Source organism: Oryx dammah, unplaced genomic scaffold (assembly GCF_014754425.2).
Source record: "Oryx dammah isolate SB20612 unplaced genomic scaffold, SCBI_Odam_1.1 HiC_scaffold_2, whole genome shotgun sequence".
Taxonomy (NCBI): domain Eukaryota; kingdom Metazoa; phylum Chordata; class Mammalia; order Artiodactyla; family Bovidae; genus Oryx; species Oryx dammah.
In genome coordinates, this window is record NW_024070186.1 from 39,011,352 (window position 1) to 39,033,685 (window position 22,334).

General features: G+C 34.3%; 1 protein-coding gene across 6 annotated transcripts in view; it reads left to right on the forward strand.

Moving 5' to 3' along the window:
- RNF13 (ring finger protein 13) overlaps nucleotides 1-22,334 on the forward strand; it is a 121,044-nt gene that overhangs the window by 45,036 nt on the left and 53,674 nt on the right. For 2 of the 6 annotated variants that reach the window (XM_040234681.1, XM_040234690.1), the window contains 2 exons: nucleotides 811-936; nucleotides 21,260-21,347. In XM_040234681.1, the coding sequence (XP_040090615.1) occupies nucleotides 811-936; nucleotides 21,260-21,347 (214 nt within the window). Of the gene's footprint in view, nucleotides 1-810; nucleotides 937-21,259; nucleotides 21,358-22,334 lie in introns of all 6 variants that reach the window. The other 4 variants (XM_040234713.1, XM_040234704.1, XM_040234696.1 and 1 more) reach the window with 3 other exon arrangements.

Consider the following 22,334-nt stretch of genomic DNA (forward strand, 5'->3'; position numbering starts at 1 on the left):
TCATTTCTTATAAATGAATTTGAAGACTTTGATAATATCTTTATGTGTTTATTCAGTGTTTTATATCTGTTGATTTTGGTTTTTCTGTTTTAAACTATTAATATAACATTTTATATTAATACATTTCAGATGTCAAACCATTCTGTATTTTTGGGAGAGCAACTTGCTGTTACTTTTTTTTTTTTAATTGTTAATTATTTTGTGAATGCCTTTTCAGTTTAATATGTATAGATTTACCTTATTCCTTTTAGTGATTCTGTTATTTTCCACTGAAAGAATATATTATAATTTCTTAAATGGCTGCCATATTGATGAGCATGATTTCTGGTTAAAAGCAATGTAAGAGGGAACATCTTTCTACATACACCTTTATATACCCAGTCTAGTGATTCTATAGAATAAGTTCCCAGAAATGCTGTGCATTTTCATTGTTTAATGAAAGAAAATCAGTAGGTACTTTTTTAAAAGTATTCACTTGATTTAGAAATGTGAATCATTGTTGGAAAATATATCAAAATGCTAACAGTGGTTGTCTCTGGGATGATGGACTTATGTGTGATTTTATTTTTTTTTTTAGTTTAATAGTAAAAATGGAATAAAAAAAATGCTTAGGAAACCCAATACTCCTTCCGTAGTTCTGGGATTGTGAGCACCGTGCAGGTAGAGACTGTTGCAGTTGCCAGACAATTCATCTAGTGTAATGCAAAACATGGGGAGCAAATTCAAAAGGTGTTTATAGAAGTGAGTTGAATTCCTTTTTTTTATTTTTAGTTTAACAGAGAGAAAACTTACTGCTAATTCTTTTTTTAGGGATTTTTGATTAACTCAAAACCAGAGAATGCCTGTGAACCCATAGTGCCTCCGCCAGTAAGAGATAATTCATCTGGCGCTTTCATCGTGTTAATTAGAAGACTTGATTGTAATTTTGATGAAAAGGTAATGTTTCCGTTTTCATTTTTTGGTTACTGTTTGTTTAGCTAGCTAGTTTAAATTCTCTCTTGTTTCAGAAAGGATTTAAGAAAGTTTACACAATTCATTCAAATTAAATAAAGGAGTAAGGGCAGAAAATGAGACAATGAAAGGAAAGACAAGAATGAGTTTACTTACCTCTTATTCATTTGCTATAAAATTTAAGCTTTTAGCTGCCAGTACAAAGAGGAAAACACCATCAGTTTTATGATTCAGTTTTACCTAATTACTATTGGTTCTAAGACTTTTCACGTGGTTATTGGGCATCTTGAACTGTGATTTAATCGTGGTCTTGCTTGATCTAACCTAGGAATGGAGATGTTAGTCTTTAGTTTTATGTCTTCACCCTCCAGTATGATTACAACATCTGTATCTATATCTTTGTTGATGCTGGGATTCTCTTGTAATAAGCTGACTGTCACATGTATAAAGTTTGTCTCCATGAAGTGGGTTACGCTGGCATTCCAAATAGTTATAACAAAGTTTGCTGTAGGACTTCCCTCACTATCATCAATTCAGCTCTAAAGATGTGAGATTTTAAGGTTTGTTTTTTGCTTATTTTTTTTTGTTTTTTTGTTTTTTAATACTATCTTTAAAAATTTGTTTTTAAATTGTCTCCTTGTCAGGAGAGCCAGATTGAAGCCTGTTACTTTTATTGAACTATCTCAAACCTGAGTGTCTTACATGTATCTTAGAGAACAGATGTGGGATATCATTTCATGTACTTTCCATGCTTGACCTTAGATGATTTATCTGTAAAGTAAGAAAGGCTACTCCGACTCCTGCTGTGCCTGCCTTTTTGTCTCTGCTCCTTTAATTTCATGAAAGAAATTACACCTCCATAATAAACTTTTTAAATAAAATAATAACTGTGAAGGAGTTTGAAAATGTAGAGCACTTTGTAAATAATAAATGTTTTTATATTGTATATTAGTTCCTAATTTAAACTCTCAATTGCCTTTAAATGGGAAATAAAGCTTGAAGTCAAATGTATTAGATTTCCTTCTCTTTCTAATTGTTATGCTTTTATAGTAGTTTGAATTTAAACCGTTTTAAGATTTGATCTAGAACTAAATTATAATAATTACAGATTGTTTCAACAAAATGAAATATTATTATAATATTTGATAATTTCATGCCACTAAGAAATGAAAAGTAAGGTAATTCTGCTGATTTCAAGGTTTATTGCATCATTAAGGTATGTAATGTTTGTCTTCGTCCAGTCTTTGGTAATTCGAAACTGCAATACCTTTTATTTTTTTTAAAGTAACTTTCTTTTTAGGTGGGGCCGGGAGGTGTTGCACTACAACATTTAGGGAAATACTGTCATTAAATAATTACTTTTGGGGTAAAACCCAACTCAGGAATGGGTGGAGGAGGGCTTGTTAGTCCTCCGATCCCTTCAGTGGATCCTCATTACATACATGTCTGAGTATTTCTAATGGGGTTTCCTGGTTTAGCTAATATTCCAGCTCATCACTTTCCACTTCCTGTCTTGAATTTTGTGCTGTAGCCATATCGCCTACTGAAATCTCTCAACTTGCTGTGTTTTTGTGCCTTCACACATACTATTTTCTCTGTCCAAGATCCCTAAGATGACCTTTATCACCTATATTTCTGGCCATTTCATTTAAGTGCTAACTGAGACCGTTACGTCTTCTGGAAGCCTTACTTTTCTTTCTCCCCTCCCTCGGGCAGAACAAACCATTCCAGCTCAAATCTCTTTATCACATTGTTGTTTTCTATTATATATATTTCACTTATATGCAGGCTTACTATGTTTAGAGTTCATGTTTTAACTATATTTAAATATCTAATTTGTATTATAGTGCATAGTAGGAGAGCAATGAAAGTTTGTTAAATCAAACTGTGTAGTATAGTAAGTCTTCTGCTTGTGTGTATAATGTATTCTTTAAAAGCACTTGCATATAAAGAATACGTAAAAACGTTTTAATTGAGGATTCTAATCTTAGAAAGAAAACGTTAAAATCTTTCTTATTATATAACTCATTGTGTAGACATAGTCTTAATGGATAAAGTTCTATTCTATACATATTCTTTAACTTCGTTAATTTTCCTTCACAGATATACAGCAGAATATATTCTAGACATTTAAAGTGAAAGATTTCATACTCATATTATTTCTATGGATTTCTTTCAGTTATATTAAATTTACAAGACATTAATTTACTGAGGGAGACGTATTGGTTGTATTCAAGATCTGGAAGCAGAGTGCATACATTTGAATCACATCTTTATCATTTATGGTAGTGTGATCTTAGACAAGTTATTTTTAATCTCTGTGTGCCTCAGTTTCTTTATCTGTGAAATAGAGTTATAAATGTTCCTAATATCATAGCATTGTTACAAGGATCAAATGAAATAATCAGTGTTGAATCCTTGTCAGACAGTGCCTTGCACACAGTAACTAGGCAGTAGTTATTAACCATCAATGTTTTATTGATTTTTTTCATTATTGGTATAAAATAGAATAAGGGTAAAGATGGCAAAGGTGCTGACTGTACTAGGCTGAGAGGTCCTGTAATCTACTGTCTGCAAGCTGGATAACTAGGAAAACCAGTGGTGTAATTCAGTTAGGGTCTGAAAGTCAGAGCACCAGGGGATCTGATGGTATAATCCTAGAGTCCAGAGACCCAAGAACTAAGAGCTCTGAAGTTTAAGGGCAGGAGAATGTGGATGTCAAGAACAGAGAGAGGGAATTCACCCTTCCCTTCATCTTTTGTTCTGTTTGGAACCTCTAGGAATTTGATGATGCCTATTCACATTGTTGAGGGTGGATCTTCTTTACTCAGTCTACTGAATGAAATGACAAACACTTCAAAACCCCCCTCACAGACACCTGCCTAAATATTTTACCAGCTGTCTGGACATCTCTTAGCCCAGTCAAATTAACACATGAATTCAGTTCTCACCTTTCAGAAACTAATCATTGGCTGATAAGTCACACTGTGATATAGTAACTCATGTCCACTGATGTGTAAAATTTTTACTTTGGCTTATAAAGGACAGTGTTGTCATGCCAGTGTATAATGTATACAAAATAAGTTTCATAAATACACAAGCTTATGAATTACAGATCACCTGTCAAAGTAGGGTGAGTGGATAAAGTCATCATGATTACTGGGAAAACAACTGGAATCGCATTCCAAAGAAAATTTCTTTTCTAATGGTGATCACTGGTGAACAGGCTATTAGCTTTATTAGCTATAATCTTCAGACAGAAATCCATGACTGTACTTTTTTGACTTCCAAGTTTGGTGATTAAGTCTTGTAGTAGGTATGTTACAGAAACCAATCATTTACAATTTATGTATGGTACTTCTCTTCTGAATTGCAAATAAATAGCTCTTTGTGGATACTCAATAGTGGTTCATTCATGTGTAGCCACAATTTTTATGAATAAATTGACTTAAGAAAATAGTTAGAAAAAGAGCTCATTTTCTTATTCCTGATGTAGCATGCTAGGACTGAGTACTGACAAAAGCTTAATTCAGCACCATACTGTATGCCACAGTATATTGAGAATAGTTACAAGGTGGTTTTTTTTTGCTATGCCTCCTATCCAAAGTGAAACCCAAATTATCTCAGACAAATGAGAGTTGGCATCATCTTACAGAGCTTTCTTTGGTGAAACGAGCCCTTTCCATTGTAGATAGCAGAAGAGAAAAGAAGTAAAAAATAAAATTCTCCCAAGATTCTTCAAATGATTAATGATGGTGGGTATTTCAAGGTTTACTTATTATAAATCTTTAGACTTTTTTTGAAGAACATTATGCTATAATTAAAGAAACCTAAACTTCTCTTATTCTCTCTTAAAAGTAAACGAGTGAAAGCTCTATGTTACAATAAAGAAGATGACAGATTTTCTACGCAAACTATCCCAAGTGGTTTGTGACTCAAGGTCGCTAATAAGATGCTGAAATGCAATTAACAGTTTTTGGAAGGTAGAAAATTGAATTGTTTGTAACATTTTAAAATAGAGTACTGTTTTAATTTTTTTTTTTTTTAATCTTTTGTCAAGAGAAGCACATTTGAGCCTTTTTGTCTTCTTGCCCTGGAGAGATAATAGCAGAACCCATACTCAGAATTAGTATTTGGATATGTGGAATGTCCAGAAGGCCAGTGATAACTATTGATTACATGCCAGCTGCTTAATCTGAAAACAGTCACTTTTACTGACACTGACAAAAACTGTCTATCTCCTGAAAAATACAGCACTTTAGAGGAAAAGCAGAACAATGTTATTTTGTTTATCTTTGTGCACTTGTGCTTCACTGTGACAAAATATAATTGTTTGGAAATGTTAGTTTTTGGTGAGTGTTTGAAATTAGGAAAACATTTCTGGCTTTCTGGTAAGTACATTAAGGCTTTATTAAATCTTCTAGTTAGAAAAATGACTTCATAGCATTCTGAGGCAGAGAGTTCTCAAAAGACTTGAATTGGCATCCCAGTGGGAAATAACATTTAAAAATTTTTGTAAAAATACTTGGTTATTTCAAGAACATTAATCACTTAAAATAGAACTTTTCTAAACTACACAAATTTCTGTATTTATAGTCAAAAAAATCATTAGTTACCAAAAGTCTGTTGCCATTGCAGTCTAAAATGTTTCTACCTTGTGGTTTTAATGCTAAGTCAGTTTCTTCAAATAGTTGACTTGCTTTATTTCAACTGAATTCAAGGGAAGCTTGGTAAATAAATGGTTTAGTGCATGTACTTCTGTTGAATCTTATTACTGCTTAATGCTCTAGTGATTATTTTCGAAAAATGTAGCTAGCTGCAGGAGGCTGAAAGGACTTAGATATTATTCCCTCCATATTTCAGGGAGGGGGTTCATTAGATGGAGTGACATTTGGATTGTAGATGAATACAATCCAAGGAATACGTTGGTACTCATTTTCTGTTGGAATGTGACTTTGACAAAACCTAACTGGGGCACAAACCCCTACTTGACCTGACTTCTATCTCTGTCTAAAGTCAGGTCCCATCTGTACTTTGCCTGTCCCCTTACCGTAACCATGAAGAATTTACAAGTCCCAGGAGGTGCTGAGCAGTCTCTTACCCTCTGTCTTGGTTTCTGCCGTGTCCCTCATTTGAGTATCTTCCCTCGCTTGTCTACCTGGCTTGTTTTAGGTCTCAGATGAAGTTTCATCTCCTATCTGAAGCCTTCCCTAATCTTCAAGGCAGAGCAGATCACCTTTTTTATATATTGCTTATTTAATCCTTTGTGAGGAAAAAGATCAGGTTTTTTTTCTACAGCTCAAATTCCTAATACATTGTGTGGCACTTGGTAGATGATTAATAAATATTTGCTGAATTTAGAATACTTAGAAAATCCTAATGGCTTAAAATTAAATTTAAGTAGATTAGGGAATAAACAGTATTATTGGAACATTCTGTTGGCTTCATTATCATTTCACTTAATGTTCTTGGAATGCCCTTGGAAGTATTTCTAAATCTAGATAGTCATGTATCCCACATTTTTCTCTGGGTCTAAATATTTTATGATAATTAAAAAATTAACATAAACATTTTTGAGTTACTTGTGTGATCTTATTATAATAACAAATAATAAAATTTTTGGAGTGAAATTCTGTCATCTTACAAAATAGGCATCTAGTTTTTCTTTCTAAGCTTACCTTTCATTCTCCTCTCTCAGGCCTCCAGGCTGATACAGTATATGGTATTCTCAGAATTGCACTTTTATTTCAGTAGTACTAAGCAAGTAGATATGAACTTAAATAGAAGTTAAAGGCATATATTAAAGTCATCTATAATATCATTTTTAAAATTTTCTTACTCTTTTTTATATTTCTATAAAGTAACCTATAATGTTTGTTGCTAATCTACTTTGGAATCCTGTATAAAAGATTTCACTAAAGAAACATGTTAAATAATACTCAGGAGATGGAAGCGTTTCTACCCATATAGGATTCAGATAGCTCTGTGCTACTAGTGCATTAATTTATTCATTTCTTTCTTTCTTCCACCCTTTGGTAAAAATATCTGTGTGTTAATAATTAGGTTCCTTTATATACAAATTCATTCAGTATTAAAACAGTGAAACAAATTCTCTTCTTTTACAAGGAAAGTAATATTTAATGAAAGAAAAAGCTGAAAAACAGTAAATTACATGTACTTTACCCTAACCTAGTGAAAACATATAATGCCAGTAACTTCTTGGCTCAGAGGTTAGAGTGTCTGCCTGCAATGCGGGAGACCTGGGTTCGATCCCTGAGTCGGGAAGATCCCCTGGAGAGGGAAACGGTAACCCACTCCAGTATTCTTGCCTGGAGAATCCCACAGACAGAGGAGCCTGGTGGGCTACAGTCCACTGGGTTGCAGAGTCGGACACGACTGAGCGACTTCACTCACTCACTCACTCAGTCACTCAATACACATTCTTTTATTGGAAGAATAGTTGATTTACAATATTACATTGGTTTCAGGTGTACAACACAGTGATTCAAAACTTTTAAGAATTATACTCCCATTTAATATTATAAAATATTAGCTTTGTTTCCCTGTGCTGTACAATATATCTTTGTTGCTTACCTGTTTTAATCCCATATCCCTGTGTTGCCCCTTCCCTCTCTCCAGTGGTGACTACTATTTGTGAATCTGTGTCTATTGATATTTTGTTACATGCATTCGTTTCATTGTTTAGATTCCACACATAAGTGATAACATAAAGTGTTTGTCTTGTTCTGAGTTATTTCACTAGCATTACACTCGTAGGACCATCCATGTTTTTGCAAATAGGACAATTTCATTATTTTTTCATTTTTAGTTGTATACTGCCTCTTCTTCAGCCATTCATCTATTGATGGACATTTAGGTTGCTTCCATACCTTGGCTATTGTAAATAATTCTGCTGCAAACATTGGGATGCATGTATTTTTTCAAATTAGTGTTTTCGTTTTCTTCAAATAAGTCCCAGGAATGGGATTACTGGATCACATGGTAGTTCTATTTATAGTTTTTTGATGAGCTTCCATAGTGTTCTCCACAGTGGCTGAACCAATTTACATTCCCACCAACAGTGTATGGGGGTTCCCTTTTCTCTACATCGTTGACAACATTTGTTACTTGTAAACTTTTTGATGATAGCCAGTCTGACAAAGGGGCTTCCCTGGTAGCTCAGCTGGTAAAGAATCTGCCGTTAATGCAGGAGACCTGGGTTCAATCCCTGAGTTGGGAAGATCCCCTGGAGAAGGGAACGGCTACCCACCACGGTATTCTGGCCTGGAGGATTCACTGTACAGTCCATGGGGTCACAAAGAGTCGGACATGAGCGACTTTCACTTTCACCTTTCATTCCGAGAAACATTAGGTGATATCTCAATGTGGTTTTTATTTGCATTTCCTCATAATTAGCTATTATGAGGGAAATTGAGCATAATTGAGCATCTTTTCATGTACCTGTTAGCCATTTGTATGTCTTCTTTGGAAAAATGTCTATTCAGGTCTTCTGCCCAATTTTCAATTGGGTTCTTTGTTTTTGATACTGAGTTGTATGCACTGTTTATATGCTTGAGATATTGACCCCCTATTGATCATATCATTTGCAAATATTTTCTCCCACTCAGTGGGTTATCTTTTTGTTTTAGCAGTGATTTCCTTTGCTATGCAAAAACCTTAAATTTAATTCAGTCCCATTGGTTTATTTTTGCTTTTTATTTCTTTTGTCTTAGGAGGCAAATCCAGAACACCATTGATCTGATTTATGTCAAAGAATATTCTGCTTGTGTTCTCTTCTAGGAGTTTTATGATTTCAGGTTTTAAATCTAGGTCTCAAATCCTTTTTGAGTTTATTTTAGTATATGGTGTGAGGGGATGTTCTAATCTCATTGTTTTATATGTAGCTGTCAAATTTTCCCAGCACCAATTATTTATGAGACTGTCTTTTCTCCATTGTATACCTCCTTTGTCATAGATTCCACACACATTGTTTCCTTTAAAATAAAGTTATTCAGATTATTCAGGTACACATTAAATGAAGAATGACTAGTTAAGGAATTTGGAATCTAAAGAAAGAGGGAAAGATGGCTTATGTCACTGAATTCCTTTTAATGAGAGTGAAAACATCAGACAGACAGACGATACTCCATGAACACCGTACATGCATCCCCTACAGGTGCCCCTTGTTTCTGATGTTACCCACTTTGAGGTGAAGTAGCTCTTCCCAGTGTGTACTGTAGTGATTCTGAAATATGTGCAGGGAAGTATGATGTTGGATTTCATCTTGGTAGGATTGCTTGCCACAGTTCTGGATCTTATTTCAACAATTGCTTATTCCCTACTGTACTGTAAGGTTTCCAGACATTTTTATCCTATAGATAGAATTAACAGTTTTTATATTAAACCTGAACTGCCTGCTATTGTTCCATTCTCATCTTCATTGCTTTGATCATTTGAGAAAGAAATTTTACTTCTTAATTTCTTCTTAACTTCTTCAGATGAAAGAACATAGCTACATTTTGACAGTTATCACTGTCCTCTAAGTCCTGTATGAGTTTCTTTGCTTCATCTCTTTCCCTTATAGGGAAAACAATTTCTTTCCCTGTGTTAGATATCCAGATTGGGAAAAAGTGTAGTTTGTGTCCAGGCTGATGGTTGAGTTATTATTGCTTTCTGTTGGCAATTCTGAGAGAAAAGAAAATCAGTTTTCCAGAGAATTTTTTTTTTTTTCAGTTGGCATTTGGAAATACTTAGAAGCAGAATTACACTACATTTTCTGCAGAGGATCTGTAGAGGTTGGACAGTAGATAGTGCTCCAGTTCTCAGATTACGACCGGAAGTGCCAAAACCCACTGTACAGCCAGGGTGGACAGAAGAGGCCAGGCTCCACAACCACCCAGCATCTGTGTGATGCTTTTTTGACTTTTTACCTGTTGTGTTTTCAAACATAGCGTAACACAGAAACACTGTTCATAATGTATGTATGTACCACTTAAGTTGCAATTTAAATAGTAAAATAAGTATCTGAGCACTCACTATTTAGCTTAAGAGAGACCTGTTACTTACTAATGTTAATTAGTTAATGTTGTTAATTACTTTAACCAGACTTCATTGGAGACTTTGTTAGGTTAATCGTTTAGATTTTATTTCATTTACAGATTATGTTGAAGTGAAGTTGCTCAGTCGTGTCCGACTCTTTGCAACCCTATGGAGTGTAGCCTACCAGGCTCCTCCATCCCTGGGATTCTCCAGGCAGGAATACTGGAGTGGGTTGCCATTTCCTTCTCCAGGAGATCTTCCCAACCCAGGGATCAAGCCTGGGTCTCCCATATTGCAGGCAGACGCTTTACCATCTGAGCCACCAGGGAAGTCACAGATTATGTTAGACTTGTATTAATAGCTTGTTTTCGTGAAGGAACTTCCTATTTGGAGAATTCTTGAGATAATTTCAGATGTTTTAATAAAATGATGTAAAGTGTACCACAAAGTGACTGCTTATCAAAGCTGCTCATTTTCTGTCCTGTGTTTGAGAAGTTTGTGATAGGAAAGATTCTTGGCTGAAGCCAGAGCAAATCCCAGCCAGCATTACTGTGCATTTCCTATTTCTTTAGAGATTCTTTCTTTTTGCCCCATAATATTTTTCCCCCTCTTGCTTGATTCTAGCCTAAAAAAGCCCCCCATGGGTATATCTTTTTTCACTTCAGTTTCTTGGGAGTAGGACTTATATTTTTATGCAGATCTGTGTGCTGAGCTTACAGTATAGTGCTTAGAGCCCCAAAATGAGTAGGCAGTCGAGGGAGGAGTATACGCAGAGATCTGTCACTAGGGGGCGCCGAGCACCAGAATTCTCATCATAACTGCCTTGCCAGTTATTTTTCCAGTGCAGTATGAGCCTTTGTCATTACTTGGAAATTCCTAGTAGGCTGATAGCAAGTTTAGATTTATCCTTTTGCTTCACAATAATTTCTTCCAAAAAACTTTATTAACCGTGGTGATTGGGTTAAAATGGAGCTACTGCTGTTGTTAGGATGAGAAATAAGACTTGATTGGAATATGAATCCTATTAGTATCTAAAAAATAGGAACTTAGTTTGGAGCCTTCATTTTAATACGCACTTTAATATACATAGATAACTAGAGGATAGTTTAGGGATACTTTTGTAAAATTTAAATTGTGATTCTCAAAATTAAATATTTAGGCAGCTTTTAACTAATATAGTTTAATTGGTATAGTTCATTATATAAAAGTTTTTTAAAGAAAAGCTTCTTTAATAGCAAGCATCAGAAATAGCTACATAAAGGTTTATTTGGGTTTTCTTAATGACACCAAGAGAAAAGCATCACTTTTAGTTTTAATCTTTAGTACTAATCACATGCTAGGTATAATATTAAAACTACATTGGAAACCACCACATTCAATGACCTATACATTAATGACTTTGATTTTGTGATGGTATGTTACACAATAATATTGTTGGAAAAGCACAGTCTATTTTCTGATTGCAGACAATCTACAGAACATTGAAAACTCACTATCTGGGTTTCAGACTTTTTTGACTGCAATCTATATTAAGAAATTTATTTTTACACATGTCCCTACAGCACACAGCCTATAATAAATTTCATAAAACAGTACTTACCTATATTAGCTAAAATACTTCGGTATATGAAATTTCCTTTTATTAAAAAAAGTTCACCCAGGTTCACTAAATTATTTTATTATTTACAGTGTTCAGTACCCTCAATATTTAGAATTGCTTTCCCATGTACAAAAATTAACTTTAAAATCTGTCACTGGGATATAACATAAGATCTTTAATTAATTTTTAAAGTTCCATGGATTCTGGTTTGTTTTCCTCTCTACTTGAAACGAATAAGTACGGCTTTGCTGATTTTGCAAATTTTACCAGCCCTGCCCCCCCAAATTTTCTAATGAAACAAATTCAATTTATCTCTCAGCCTAAGTAAGAAATAAACTTGTATGTTTGTAACATGCCATTTATCAAAAGGTCAATGCTCTCAGTATGTAACGTAAAATAAAAGAAGGAAGCATGCCTTTGAACCACAGTAATGTCATAAAATTCCAGCTTTTAAAACCATGTACTTTTCCTGATGACTTTTTCTTGGAACTTTTTCTGTACTTTTTTTTTTTTTTTAAAGAATAGAATTCTAATCAGGTTTTCTCCTTTGTTTCTGTATTGTAGAAAAGAATGTAAGAGTGGGGCAAGTTTAATGACTACTAGCAGTCTAAATACAGAGAGAGAGGAAGTGACGCATAACATTGAGGAGAAAAACCAGCTAGGATCTAGTAAAGATGTTCATGATGATCCCAAGTCATTGGAAAAGGTCAGATCACATTTGTTGTCTTCTAATTGAGACAGCTAGGAAGATGCAGAATATTTCAGAAAAATTTTTTATCCACAATGACTGAAGTAAAATTTTTGGTATGTTTTTAAGAGGGAACTAAGCCATAAATATAAATGGATTTTTATGGCATATATCTTTCTGGGTAGGACTTGATAGATAGTTCCCTTAGTTATGATTTAGTTTGACTAAGTATTTATGTGAGAGATTTTTCTAGGCTGGAGATACATGCTAGTGAACAAGATGGTTCCTTAGGAAACATGAAGTCTGGCATTCAAAGAGCTCTAAATGTTATTTTATCAGATCTCTTATTTTTCAAGGTGATGTCAGGATTAACTTTCTGATAATTAATGCTTTTTACTGACACACATGAAACAATGATCTTTTGTTAATTTTTAAGGTAATACTTTAATTTATCACAAATTTAGATTTCTAGTATTGTGATTTCTATTAAGACAGCGGGACTTTGGCTTTATTATATTTTTGAGAACATGCGGAGATTAGTGTACATTTTGTCATTTAATGAACTATGGAAGTTGAAAATTACTCTGTGTAAGGTTAATTATGTGACATTGGCTTGATTAAAATGTATCAGGTTGTCAAAGTACCCAGATGTGTATTAAAAAAATAACTCATTCAAGACAAAAGCTTGTGGTGTATATAATAACAAAGATGAAAACAGAGGTATCCTGCAGAAGTTAACATTGTTAATAATTCCCAAGTATTGATATTTTGGTCTTTAACTATTTTAAGAGTTGAATCTTTTGTGTCATATTCCTCTCTTTCCCACAGCAGCATTCTCCTCCATGTTCACAAAATACAGTTACCACGCTTAGGAAATTTATTATTGATAATTGATAAATAACTATATTTAATAATATAGAGTATTAGTATATATGTTTTATGTGTGTGTGGGTATATATATATACACACACATAATTAGGTAGTATATCCTATCTGATAATATGGAGTACATACCCTTCTGCAGGGAAGCAGATTGAGAGCAAGAAGAAAATACAATGCTTTTCAGTCACTGAAGGTTATCACCTGATTGATGGGAGTTTGAGAATATCTCATCATTCTCTTCCTGGTGTTAATTAAGCAGTCAAATTACATCTCTAGATAGATGTATTTTTCTTATTTATACATAAGCCAGAATAGCTGAATTTCCCTAATATTTATTACATCTTTCTCTACTTCTGTTCTTTCTTTCTTTCTTTTTTTTTTTTGGTCCTGCTGTGCTGCAAATGGGATTTAGTCCCCCGACTAGAGATCAGACCTGCCCTCTCTGTATTGGGAGCGCCAAGTCTTAACCCTTGGACTACCAGGGAAGTCCCTCTACTTCTAGTCTTATTACATCTTTAGTAAATAAAACTATAAGTCATCACCGAAATTTACCTCTAGATCACATTTTTGTTTTGTTTTTATTAAGATATAGTTGATTTACAATGCTATGTTAATTACTGCCATATAGCAAAATGACTCAGCTATACATATATACATTCTTTTCCATTATGGTTTATCACAGGATATTGAATATAGTTCCCTGTGCTCTACAGTAGGGCCTTTTTGTTAACTATATATACCAGTTTGCATCTGCTGATCCCCAAATCCCCATCCATCCCTCTCCTACCACTGCTCCCCTTGGCAACCACTAATCTATTTTCTGTGTCCCTGTTTCTGTTTCATAGATAGGTTCATTTGTGTCATATATTAGATTCCACATATAAATCACATATTTTAATTCTGCATGAATTACAATCTGAAATATTTCAGTATAGTATTTTCTTTCAACTTCCCAATTAAAATTAATGACCTTTTAACACTTAATAAAAGTGTTGAAATAATGAACTAAAGGTTGTATTATCATTCAAATTAGAAGAGGATATATTTTAAATGGCTACTACTTTCAAACATCTTTTGCCCGGCGCCTGAAGGCGGGTAACATCAGAAACACGGGGCATCTGTAGGGGATGCGTATACGATGTTCGTAGAGTATCGTCTGTCTGAAATAACCCTGCTTTTTAGCTTGCCTTTTCCCTCTTGTTCAGACATTAAAATTATTCTTCATGCAAGGGAAAAATAACACTAGAATTCAGTCAAAGACTTCAGAACTTTAAATACATTTGAAATAGGAAGATGTTCCAAGTGTGTCTCATTTTACACAAACATCCAGACTACTGTCTGATATATAATGAGGTTCTTTTCATGGTTCTCTTTCATCAAGAAAAGTTACCTCATAACATTTTTAGCATTCTTGTAGGTATGCTAGAAATAAGTATACACAGATTTACTTATTTGTAGTGTATCCTTTCAGGGGAAAATTAAAATATACTTAAATTTAGTTCATGTGTAGAACTTAAATGACATTGAAGACTGTAAGATATATAAAACTGAATGGATTATGTTTTATTAGAAGTTTAATTACTTTTAACAACCAGGTAGCAATCTTTATTCCAGATATCTGTTGAATGAATAAATTTGCTGAAAATATGTACATTTAAATCTCAGGTCCTGATATTTTATATTCTACCTACCTAGGAAATCTGTATATAGAAACCTCCCTAGCTCTCAAATTTCGTGTGCTCAGAACCATTTTCTTCTTCTTCCTTATGAAAACAAGCTCAGTTTCTCAGCTTTCACGTTTTTGGTTAAGTACATTCCTAAGTTTCCTAGATTTAAAAGTTGGTTTTGAAGAAGAATGAAAATATTGTTCTTTCACATCATTGCAGTCATTTTGCCTTGTCATAACAGCTTCCAAATCTTCAGTCTGTCTTCTCCATATCAAAGTATTACCAGATTGTTCTAAAACATTGTTTTAGCCATGTCACCTCCTTATTCAAGTGCCTGTTGTGAACCCTTAAGGTTCCTGGTGACTCAGATGGTAAAGAGACTGCCTGCAATGCGGGAGACCTGTGTTCGATCCCTGGTTGAGAATATCCCCTGGAGAAGGAAATGTGAACCCTTAACAGGGAAGACCTCACGTCTACTTTACTGAATGGCCTTCAAGATACAGTACTATCTGTCCTTTTTTCCCGTCTCTCCTAATCTCTGACTCTCCAACAGCAACTGTAAAATTGAACAGCAATGACAGTAATCATAACTAGCACATATTTAATATGTGCAGATGGTGACTGCAGCCATGAAATTAAAAGACGCTTACTCCTTGGAAGGAAATAGATAGCATATTGAAAAGCAGAGACATCACTTTGCCAACAAAGGTCCATCTAGTCGAGGCTATGGATTTTCCAATGGTCGTGTATGGATGTGAGAGTTGGACTGTGAAGAAAGCTAAGCGCCGAAGAATTGATGCTTTTGAACTGTGGTGTTGGAGAAGACTCTTGAGAGTCCCTTGGACTGCAAGGAGATCCAACCAGTCCGTCCTAAAGGAGATCAGTTCTGAGTGTTCATTGGAAGGAATGATGCTGAAGCTGAAACTCCAGTACTTTGGCCACCTCATGCGAAGAGTTGACTCATTTGAAAAGACTCTGATGCTGGGAGGGATTTGGGGCGGGAGGAGAAGGGGACGACAGAGGATGAGATGGCTGGATGGCATCACTGACTCGATGGACATGAGTCTGAGTGAATTCCGGGAATTGGTGATGGACAGGGAGGCCTGGTGTGCTGCGATTCATGGGGTCTCAAAGAGTCGGACACGACTGAGCGACTGAACTGAGGCACTGTTTAAGCACTATTTTAAGTGCTTTCCACATATTTAGTAATTTAATCCTCAGAATGACTCTTAAGTTGGTTGTATTATTATGCTCATTTTACAGAAGTTATTTGCCTAAGTTTATACAGCTGTACATAACAGAGTCAGAATCTGAATCCAAATAATCGCCTTCCAAGAGTATAATTTTAACTCCTCTGCTGGAATTAGAGAGTCTTCCTTTCTGTAACACTGTTTTTTCACTTATTAAGTTCCTTCTTTGTGTTTTGTTTTTAATATGCCTTGCCCAGTCCTGCCTTTTGCCTTGTTATTTCTCTCTCCTTCCCCATGAGAAATTTCCTCACAACTCTTTCCTGTTAATGTAGATTTCATCTCTTTATTAAAATGTTTCAGGTCCTATAAAATCTGCCATAGGTAGTTCAATATAACTTTTCCCTCTCTAAGTTTTTATAAACTCTACCACACTATTTGAGCACTTTTCTTTTTGGCTTATACTCTGATTTGTATATGTTTTATTTTGCCCGTAAGATTTTAAGATTAATGTGATGTGAGTTTTGGTACTTTCTTAGTATCAAAGAAAGTAATCCCTTAAAGTGATCTCTTTCTTAATCCCTCTTTTAGGACATTTGTAAAATGTTAAATAAGGTTAGTGATCCTATTTCTCATTCTGATTCATTGAGAAACTCCATGCTTTTCTATCTAATCAAATAAAATTGTTTTCAAATCTCAGCTCTGCCTAAGTGTGACCTTAGGGTATATTCATTTCTAGAATATTGAAAAGAATATCTACATGGTAGAGTTCTGTCAGATATTAGAGACAATATATGTAAGGCACCAGGACATAGAGGCTTCTTTTATTCATAGATAGAGCTTTTGGTCTGGAACTTTGTATATATTCTGTCACCAGTTTCCTCTACCTCCTCATGCCTGTGTGTCCCTTAAAAAATCTCTACTTATGATCATCTTGACAGCACAGTGAATTCCTTCTTCTTACAAGGTGTGTTTATTAGTGTCAATATCACCAGTTTGTCCAGTCTGGAAATAGGATGAACTATTATTTCATTCCCAGGATTCCTTTTAGAACCTGTCTCATTGAAGGTTCTTCCATTAGCAGTCTGCTGTCTTCTGGTATACTGGCTGTTTATAATAACAAGTCGGCAGTCCCATATTTCTTTAAAATTTGTGGTTAAGTGCTACCTGGTCTACATAATTTAGTTGCAGTTAATTGGTTGATTTGATGTAAACTAGTACATTTAGCACAATTTGAGTCTCCTTAAAAAGGCACGTTTGCAGTTCAATTCAGAAGGTCTTTTTGTGCAATTTTCTGTTTGATGGCTGTTTTGAAATTTAGGTTTGTTCACTGTGCCTGCTTTTTATTAATGAATCTTTGAGTTCTCTGCTTCCATCTGACAACATGTTTGAGATTGCATTTTATGAATGTGAAACCCTGCACATGCTTACTGATGATTTAGGCCTTATTTCTGCCTCCTGTGTTTTTGAAAATACCAGCTGCTGCATAGTTAAAAATGTAATTTAATTTGACTGACACATGATTTTTGCAGTTCATAACATGAATATATTTTCCTTGTTTGTATTTGTAAGCCCATTGGTCCGTATGTTAATGTGTTTATTTGATTTAATTTCATTAGTTTATTTTAAAAATCAGTAACAAAATAAAAGTCTTGGGGAAGCCTTATTAAATTTTTGAAACATGTTTCTATTTTCTGGAATTCACACTTGTGCTTACAAAACTCCTTCCTGTTTTAGTGGTTTTCTATTTTAAGAATTTTATTTTTTTAATTAGAGAACAGCTTTTGATATTAATCTAATTTTATATTGTATTTATGGAACCAATTGCATTTTGGATATGTGAAAGAAACATATTTCCTCAGTTGCTCAATGCAGTTTTCAGAAACTGCTGGCTAGATTTAGTTACACACATAGCAGATTGCTGTTAATTTATATTGGTGATTTTTAACAATTTGCAGTTCAGAAAGCCTCTTTTAAGAGTTATGATATTTTGTCCCTTCTTTACACATAGACAACTGCAGAAGATTAAAGAACCCCATAAAGCCTTGTTTTATAAATGGGATAGTATGTATAATGCATAAATATAAGACACTGTAGAAGATCTTTAAGAACAATATAACAGATATAAATACCAAGTGGGAAGCAGCTATATGGGTGCTTGGGACAACATGTGGACCAGGGCATTAGAATAGGGCATGGAACAGAACAAGCTTCATGGAGGTAATGGAATTTGAAGCCTGATTAGGCATTCAGAACCCAAAGGCTGTTCTAGGCACAGATGGTAGTTTGAGCAAATAGAGAGGCTAGAAAGCACCCGACCTGTTTGGATGTCCAGGAGTACTGAGTCCCTTTGAGGATAATGATTGTTTCTGATTCACCTTTAAGTTCTGCATTGTGCCCAACACACAGTACCCCTTACATGTTATGTATATTCAACAAATATTTACTAAACTGAACTATGTTGTTTTACATACACTTTATCATGGTTCCTGGGACCATTTTTTTTTGTATCCTAACATGTTGTATCTTTGCTCACAAATACATATTTTTCAGAGAAACAAGACAAATTGTAATTTTAGTGACTTTGTGTATTAGTTGGCTTTAAAAAGAAAAGTAAAAGTTAAGTTTTATATAAGGAGAGAACAGCTTTTTACATAAATTTTGTATTTCTTAAATTGTATTTCTGGAAACACTTGCTTTTTGGATTTGTGAGAGAAACATGTCTCTGTAGTTACTTGTTTAGCTTTTTTAGGAACAATTAAATGGTCATTAAAGCATCAGATAAATTAATAGCAACCTCAACCAAGTATACTTTAAATAAAAGTTTAAATAAAAGCTAAGTGAAGTCTGTCCTGCTATGAAAATATAATGAATAAATAATAGGTTAATAAATAAGTAGCAAATAAGGCTTAGAAACTATTATATCCTTCTTGAGAGAATTTTTTTTTTTTCCTCCCCTTGGAAAGCAATAAAATCCATGGGTAAAAGACTGTAGAGGTTGGCATTTTTAAAATTTTAGTTGGATAACAAAATCCACCTAAAATTAAAACATGCACACACAGGCAAAAAGTAGTAAACTTATTTTCTTTTTTATTTGGTTGTTGACTTTTCCTTGCATGCCTACAGAACATTCCTTGTAACAGTTCTGTTGGCTGGTTGGTTTTCTTGTCATTATTCCGAACATCAGAGCAGTAGGTCCTATGTTGGTGAACTATTTATGCTATTTTAATTCGTTAAAAAAACTTAAGAGTCCCAGGTTTGATCCCTGGGTCGGAAAGATCTCCTGGAAAAGAAAATGGCTGCCCACCCTAATATTCTTAACTGGAGTATTCCATGGACAGAGGACCCTGACCAGCTACAATCCATGGGGTTGCAAAGAGTTGGACACAACTGAGCAACTAACACACACACAATTTTCTCTCTTGTATTTGTAATGTTATAATATGAGCTATTAATTTAAGCACTTACACATTTTCTTATTCTAAAAGTATTTAATGAGTGCTTACTCTGTGTCAGCCTGCTATTTCATGGGAGTTATAGAGACTGTAAAGGCTTCCCTAGTGGCTCAGTGGTTGAGAACTTGCCTGCCAATGCAGGAGATGTGGGTTTGATCCCTGGGTCAGGAAGATCCCCTGGAAAAGGAAAAAGCATCCCACTTCAGTATTCTTGCCTGGAAAATCCCCTGGGCAGAGGAGTCTGGCAGGCTGCTGTCCATGGGTTTTCAGAATCAGACATGACTTAGTTACTAAGCGTACCCACAGAGAGACAAAATATTAATTCTTTGAGGCATTTGCAGATTTAGATTTTTTTTTGGTGATAAGATAAAATTATTCTGATTAACCCACATTATCATCTCTTTCAGAATTCCAACTTTCATTTGTAAGGTAGTTTTAGAGTCAGGGTAATGTAGAAGGGAATTTAACTCTTGCCTGAGTAGGGTTGACTACAGAGCCTCATTTCTGTTACCTACCATTCAAGTCCAGTCTTCTGAACACTTGGGTATTCCTTTTATTCTTAGGAACTTGACTTTTTGGACTTTCCCTTACTCTTTGCAGCTTGATGCACGTCTTTATTGAATTACTGTAGAATTTTGAATCATTGTTATGCTGATAACTAAAACAGAGCTAATATTAGACCTTCTGGGAATTATTTTTAAAATTAATTTTAGAAGTATTGATATTATAAAGAAAGTTTGAGACATATCACTATGCAGTGATTATAAGGTGATATGTTTCAAATTTCTTGCCATATTAAGTATTTAGAATTATATGTGTATAGTTTTCAAAGTATTCAAACCTATTATATATATTTACATACCCAATTTTCATTTTATTTAACCAGTATGCAAATAATAACCTTCAATTTTACCAAATGGTTCAAAGGTGGTACAATAAGAGGTTAGTCTGGGTTTATTTTTATTTAAAACAACCTGTTACTTTAAAAGTGAGATGTGGTAACATGTGTTATATACTTTTCAGATCTTTGCTCTAAGAAAATTCTGCTATATATCTAGCCATATTCTTATGGTGTGAAACTGACTTTTAATATTTTGGAAACTAGTTTTAGGAAAGATTATATAGCTAAATAGAACCAGAGTAAGCAACTTCAGGCTGGAGTATTTTTATTTTTAATTTTTTCAAAGCTTTAGAAAAGCTTTCTAAAGAAAATGGTTGTTGATGAAGCTAATAATAAGAATAGCTTTTATTTTACTCATTTCTTTGTATCATCGTGGTGTTAAGCATTTTAAAATTATTTTACTTATGAGAAAAATATTGTTGCTATTTTGTTTTAAACTTGGGGAAACTGAGGATTGAGGAAGAAAAGCAATTGGCTCCAAGTTTATTGCACTAAGTAGTGGAGGTAGATTTGACTTCTCAAGGGCTGATGGCTCTTGAGTGTGGTCCCAAGTCTGTATCCCATTAGAGCTAGACAGAGTTAGTGCTTTGGATCATTTTGGTAGGTAGCTTATATCTCCATTCTTTATTTGTCTCTCATTTCACTTAATACCTTGAGTGAAATCAAGAAGATATCTAAAGACTTAGTCCTTGATAATCAATTGTAAAAGGTTATGTTTCAAGAATACACTTGAGATCTGTTTATATATATATTATATATATTATATATATATAATATATATGTACATAATCTAGTCTGTCCTTTATGGGGTTGTTGATCTATGTTTGTTGAAGTTGAGGGACCTTATGGCACTTTCTTCCTCATATCATGACTGTTTTCTGACTTGCAGGTTTTAAATGCACAGAGAGCAGGATACAAAGCAGCCATAGTTCACAATGTTGACTCTGATGACCTCATTAGCATGGGATCCAACGACAGTAAGTACAGGTATCACTTTTCTTCTCTCCTGTTTGACCAATCGTTCGAAACTAAAATTTACCAGAGTCTCTCTTCTTTCATTTTCTGTTTTAGAAAGCAAAATTTCTTCCCATCAGAAAAATAATTTCCAGTTTTTAAACCTCTTGGGATAATTTTGCTCACAGTATAAATGGAATTGACTTGTTCTTTTCTGAACAGTTTGTTGTTGTTGTTGGGTTTTTTTTTTAACATATGTGTTTATTTTTGAGGATGTGTTGTTATTTTGGTAAAAGCTAAAGGAAAACCAAAGCTTTAAATAGAGATAGGCATGCCAGAGGAGAATTTTTGTGATTTATTTAGAGATTCACAATGTTAAATTTTAGAATATGCAGAGATACTAAGTAGCTACTGTATTCCTGTGGAATGTCAAAGCCACATACTTGTGCTCTTTTATACCAGTTGGTTATTATTATCCCCTTTATATATATTGGCATGCCTATAGCTTTTTGTTCAAAATGGCAATATCCTTATTCTCTATGAAATATTAGCTCATAGGGAAAATGAGCCAATTTTAGTGAAATAACTGGCTTTAATCAGACTGATTTTTAAGCTATATGCTTTCACTTAATTTATTGAGAGTGATAAAGGTGTCTCCTTTATGTTAATGAGGCTACTTTTGGACCCCACCAAATGATGGGGCTGGTTGCTAGGAGAACTAACTAGGTGATTAAAGGATTGAAACTTTCAGTCCTACCCCCTAACCTCAGTGGCCAGTGGTTTAATCATTCATGCCTATGTAGTGAAGCCACCATGAAAACCTACAAGGACAGGTTCAAAGAGCTTCTGGGTTGGTGAAAGTATGGAGATGTTGGGAAAGTTGCACTCCTGGAGAGGGCATCGAATCTCTGCATCCCTTCCCATATACCTTGCCCTATACATCTCTTTCATCTGCTTGTTTCTGAATTATATCCTTTCTTAAAAAACTGGTAATCAAGTAAATAAAATGT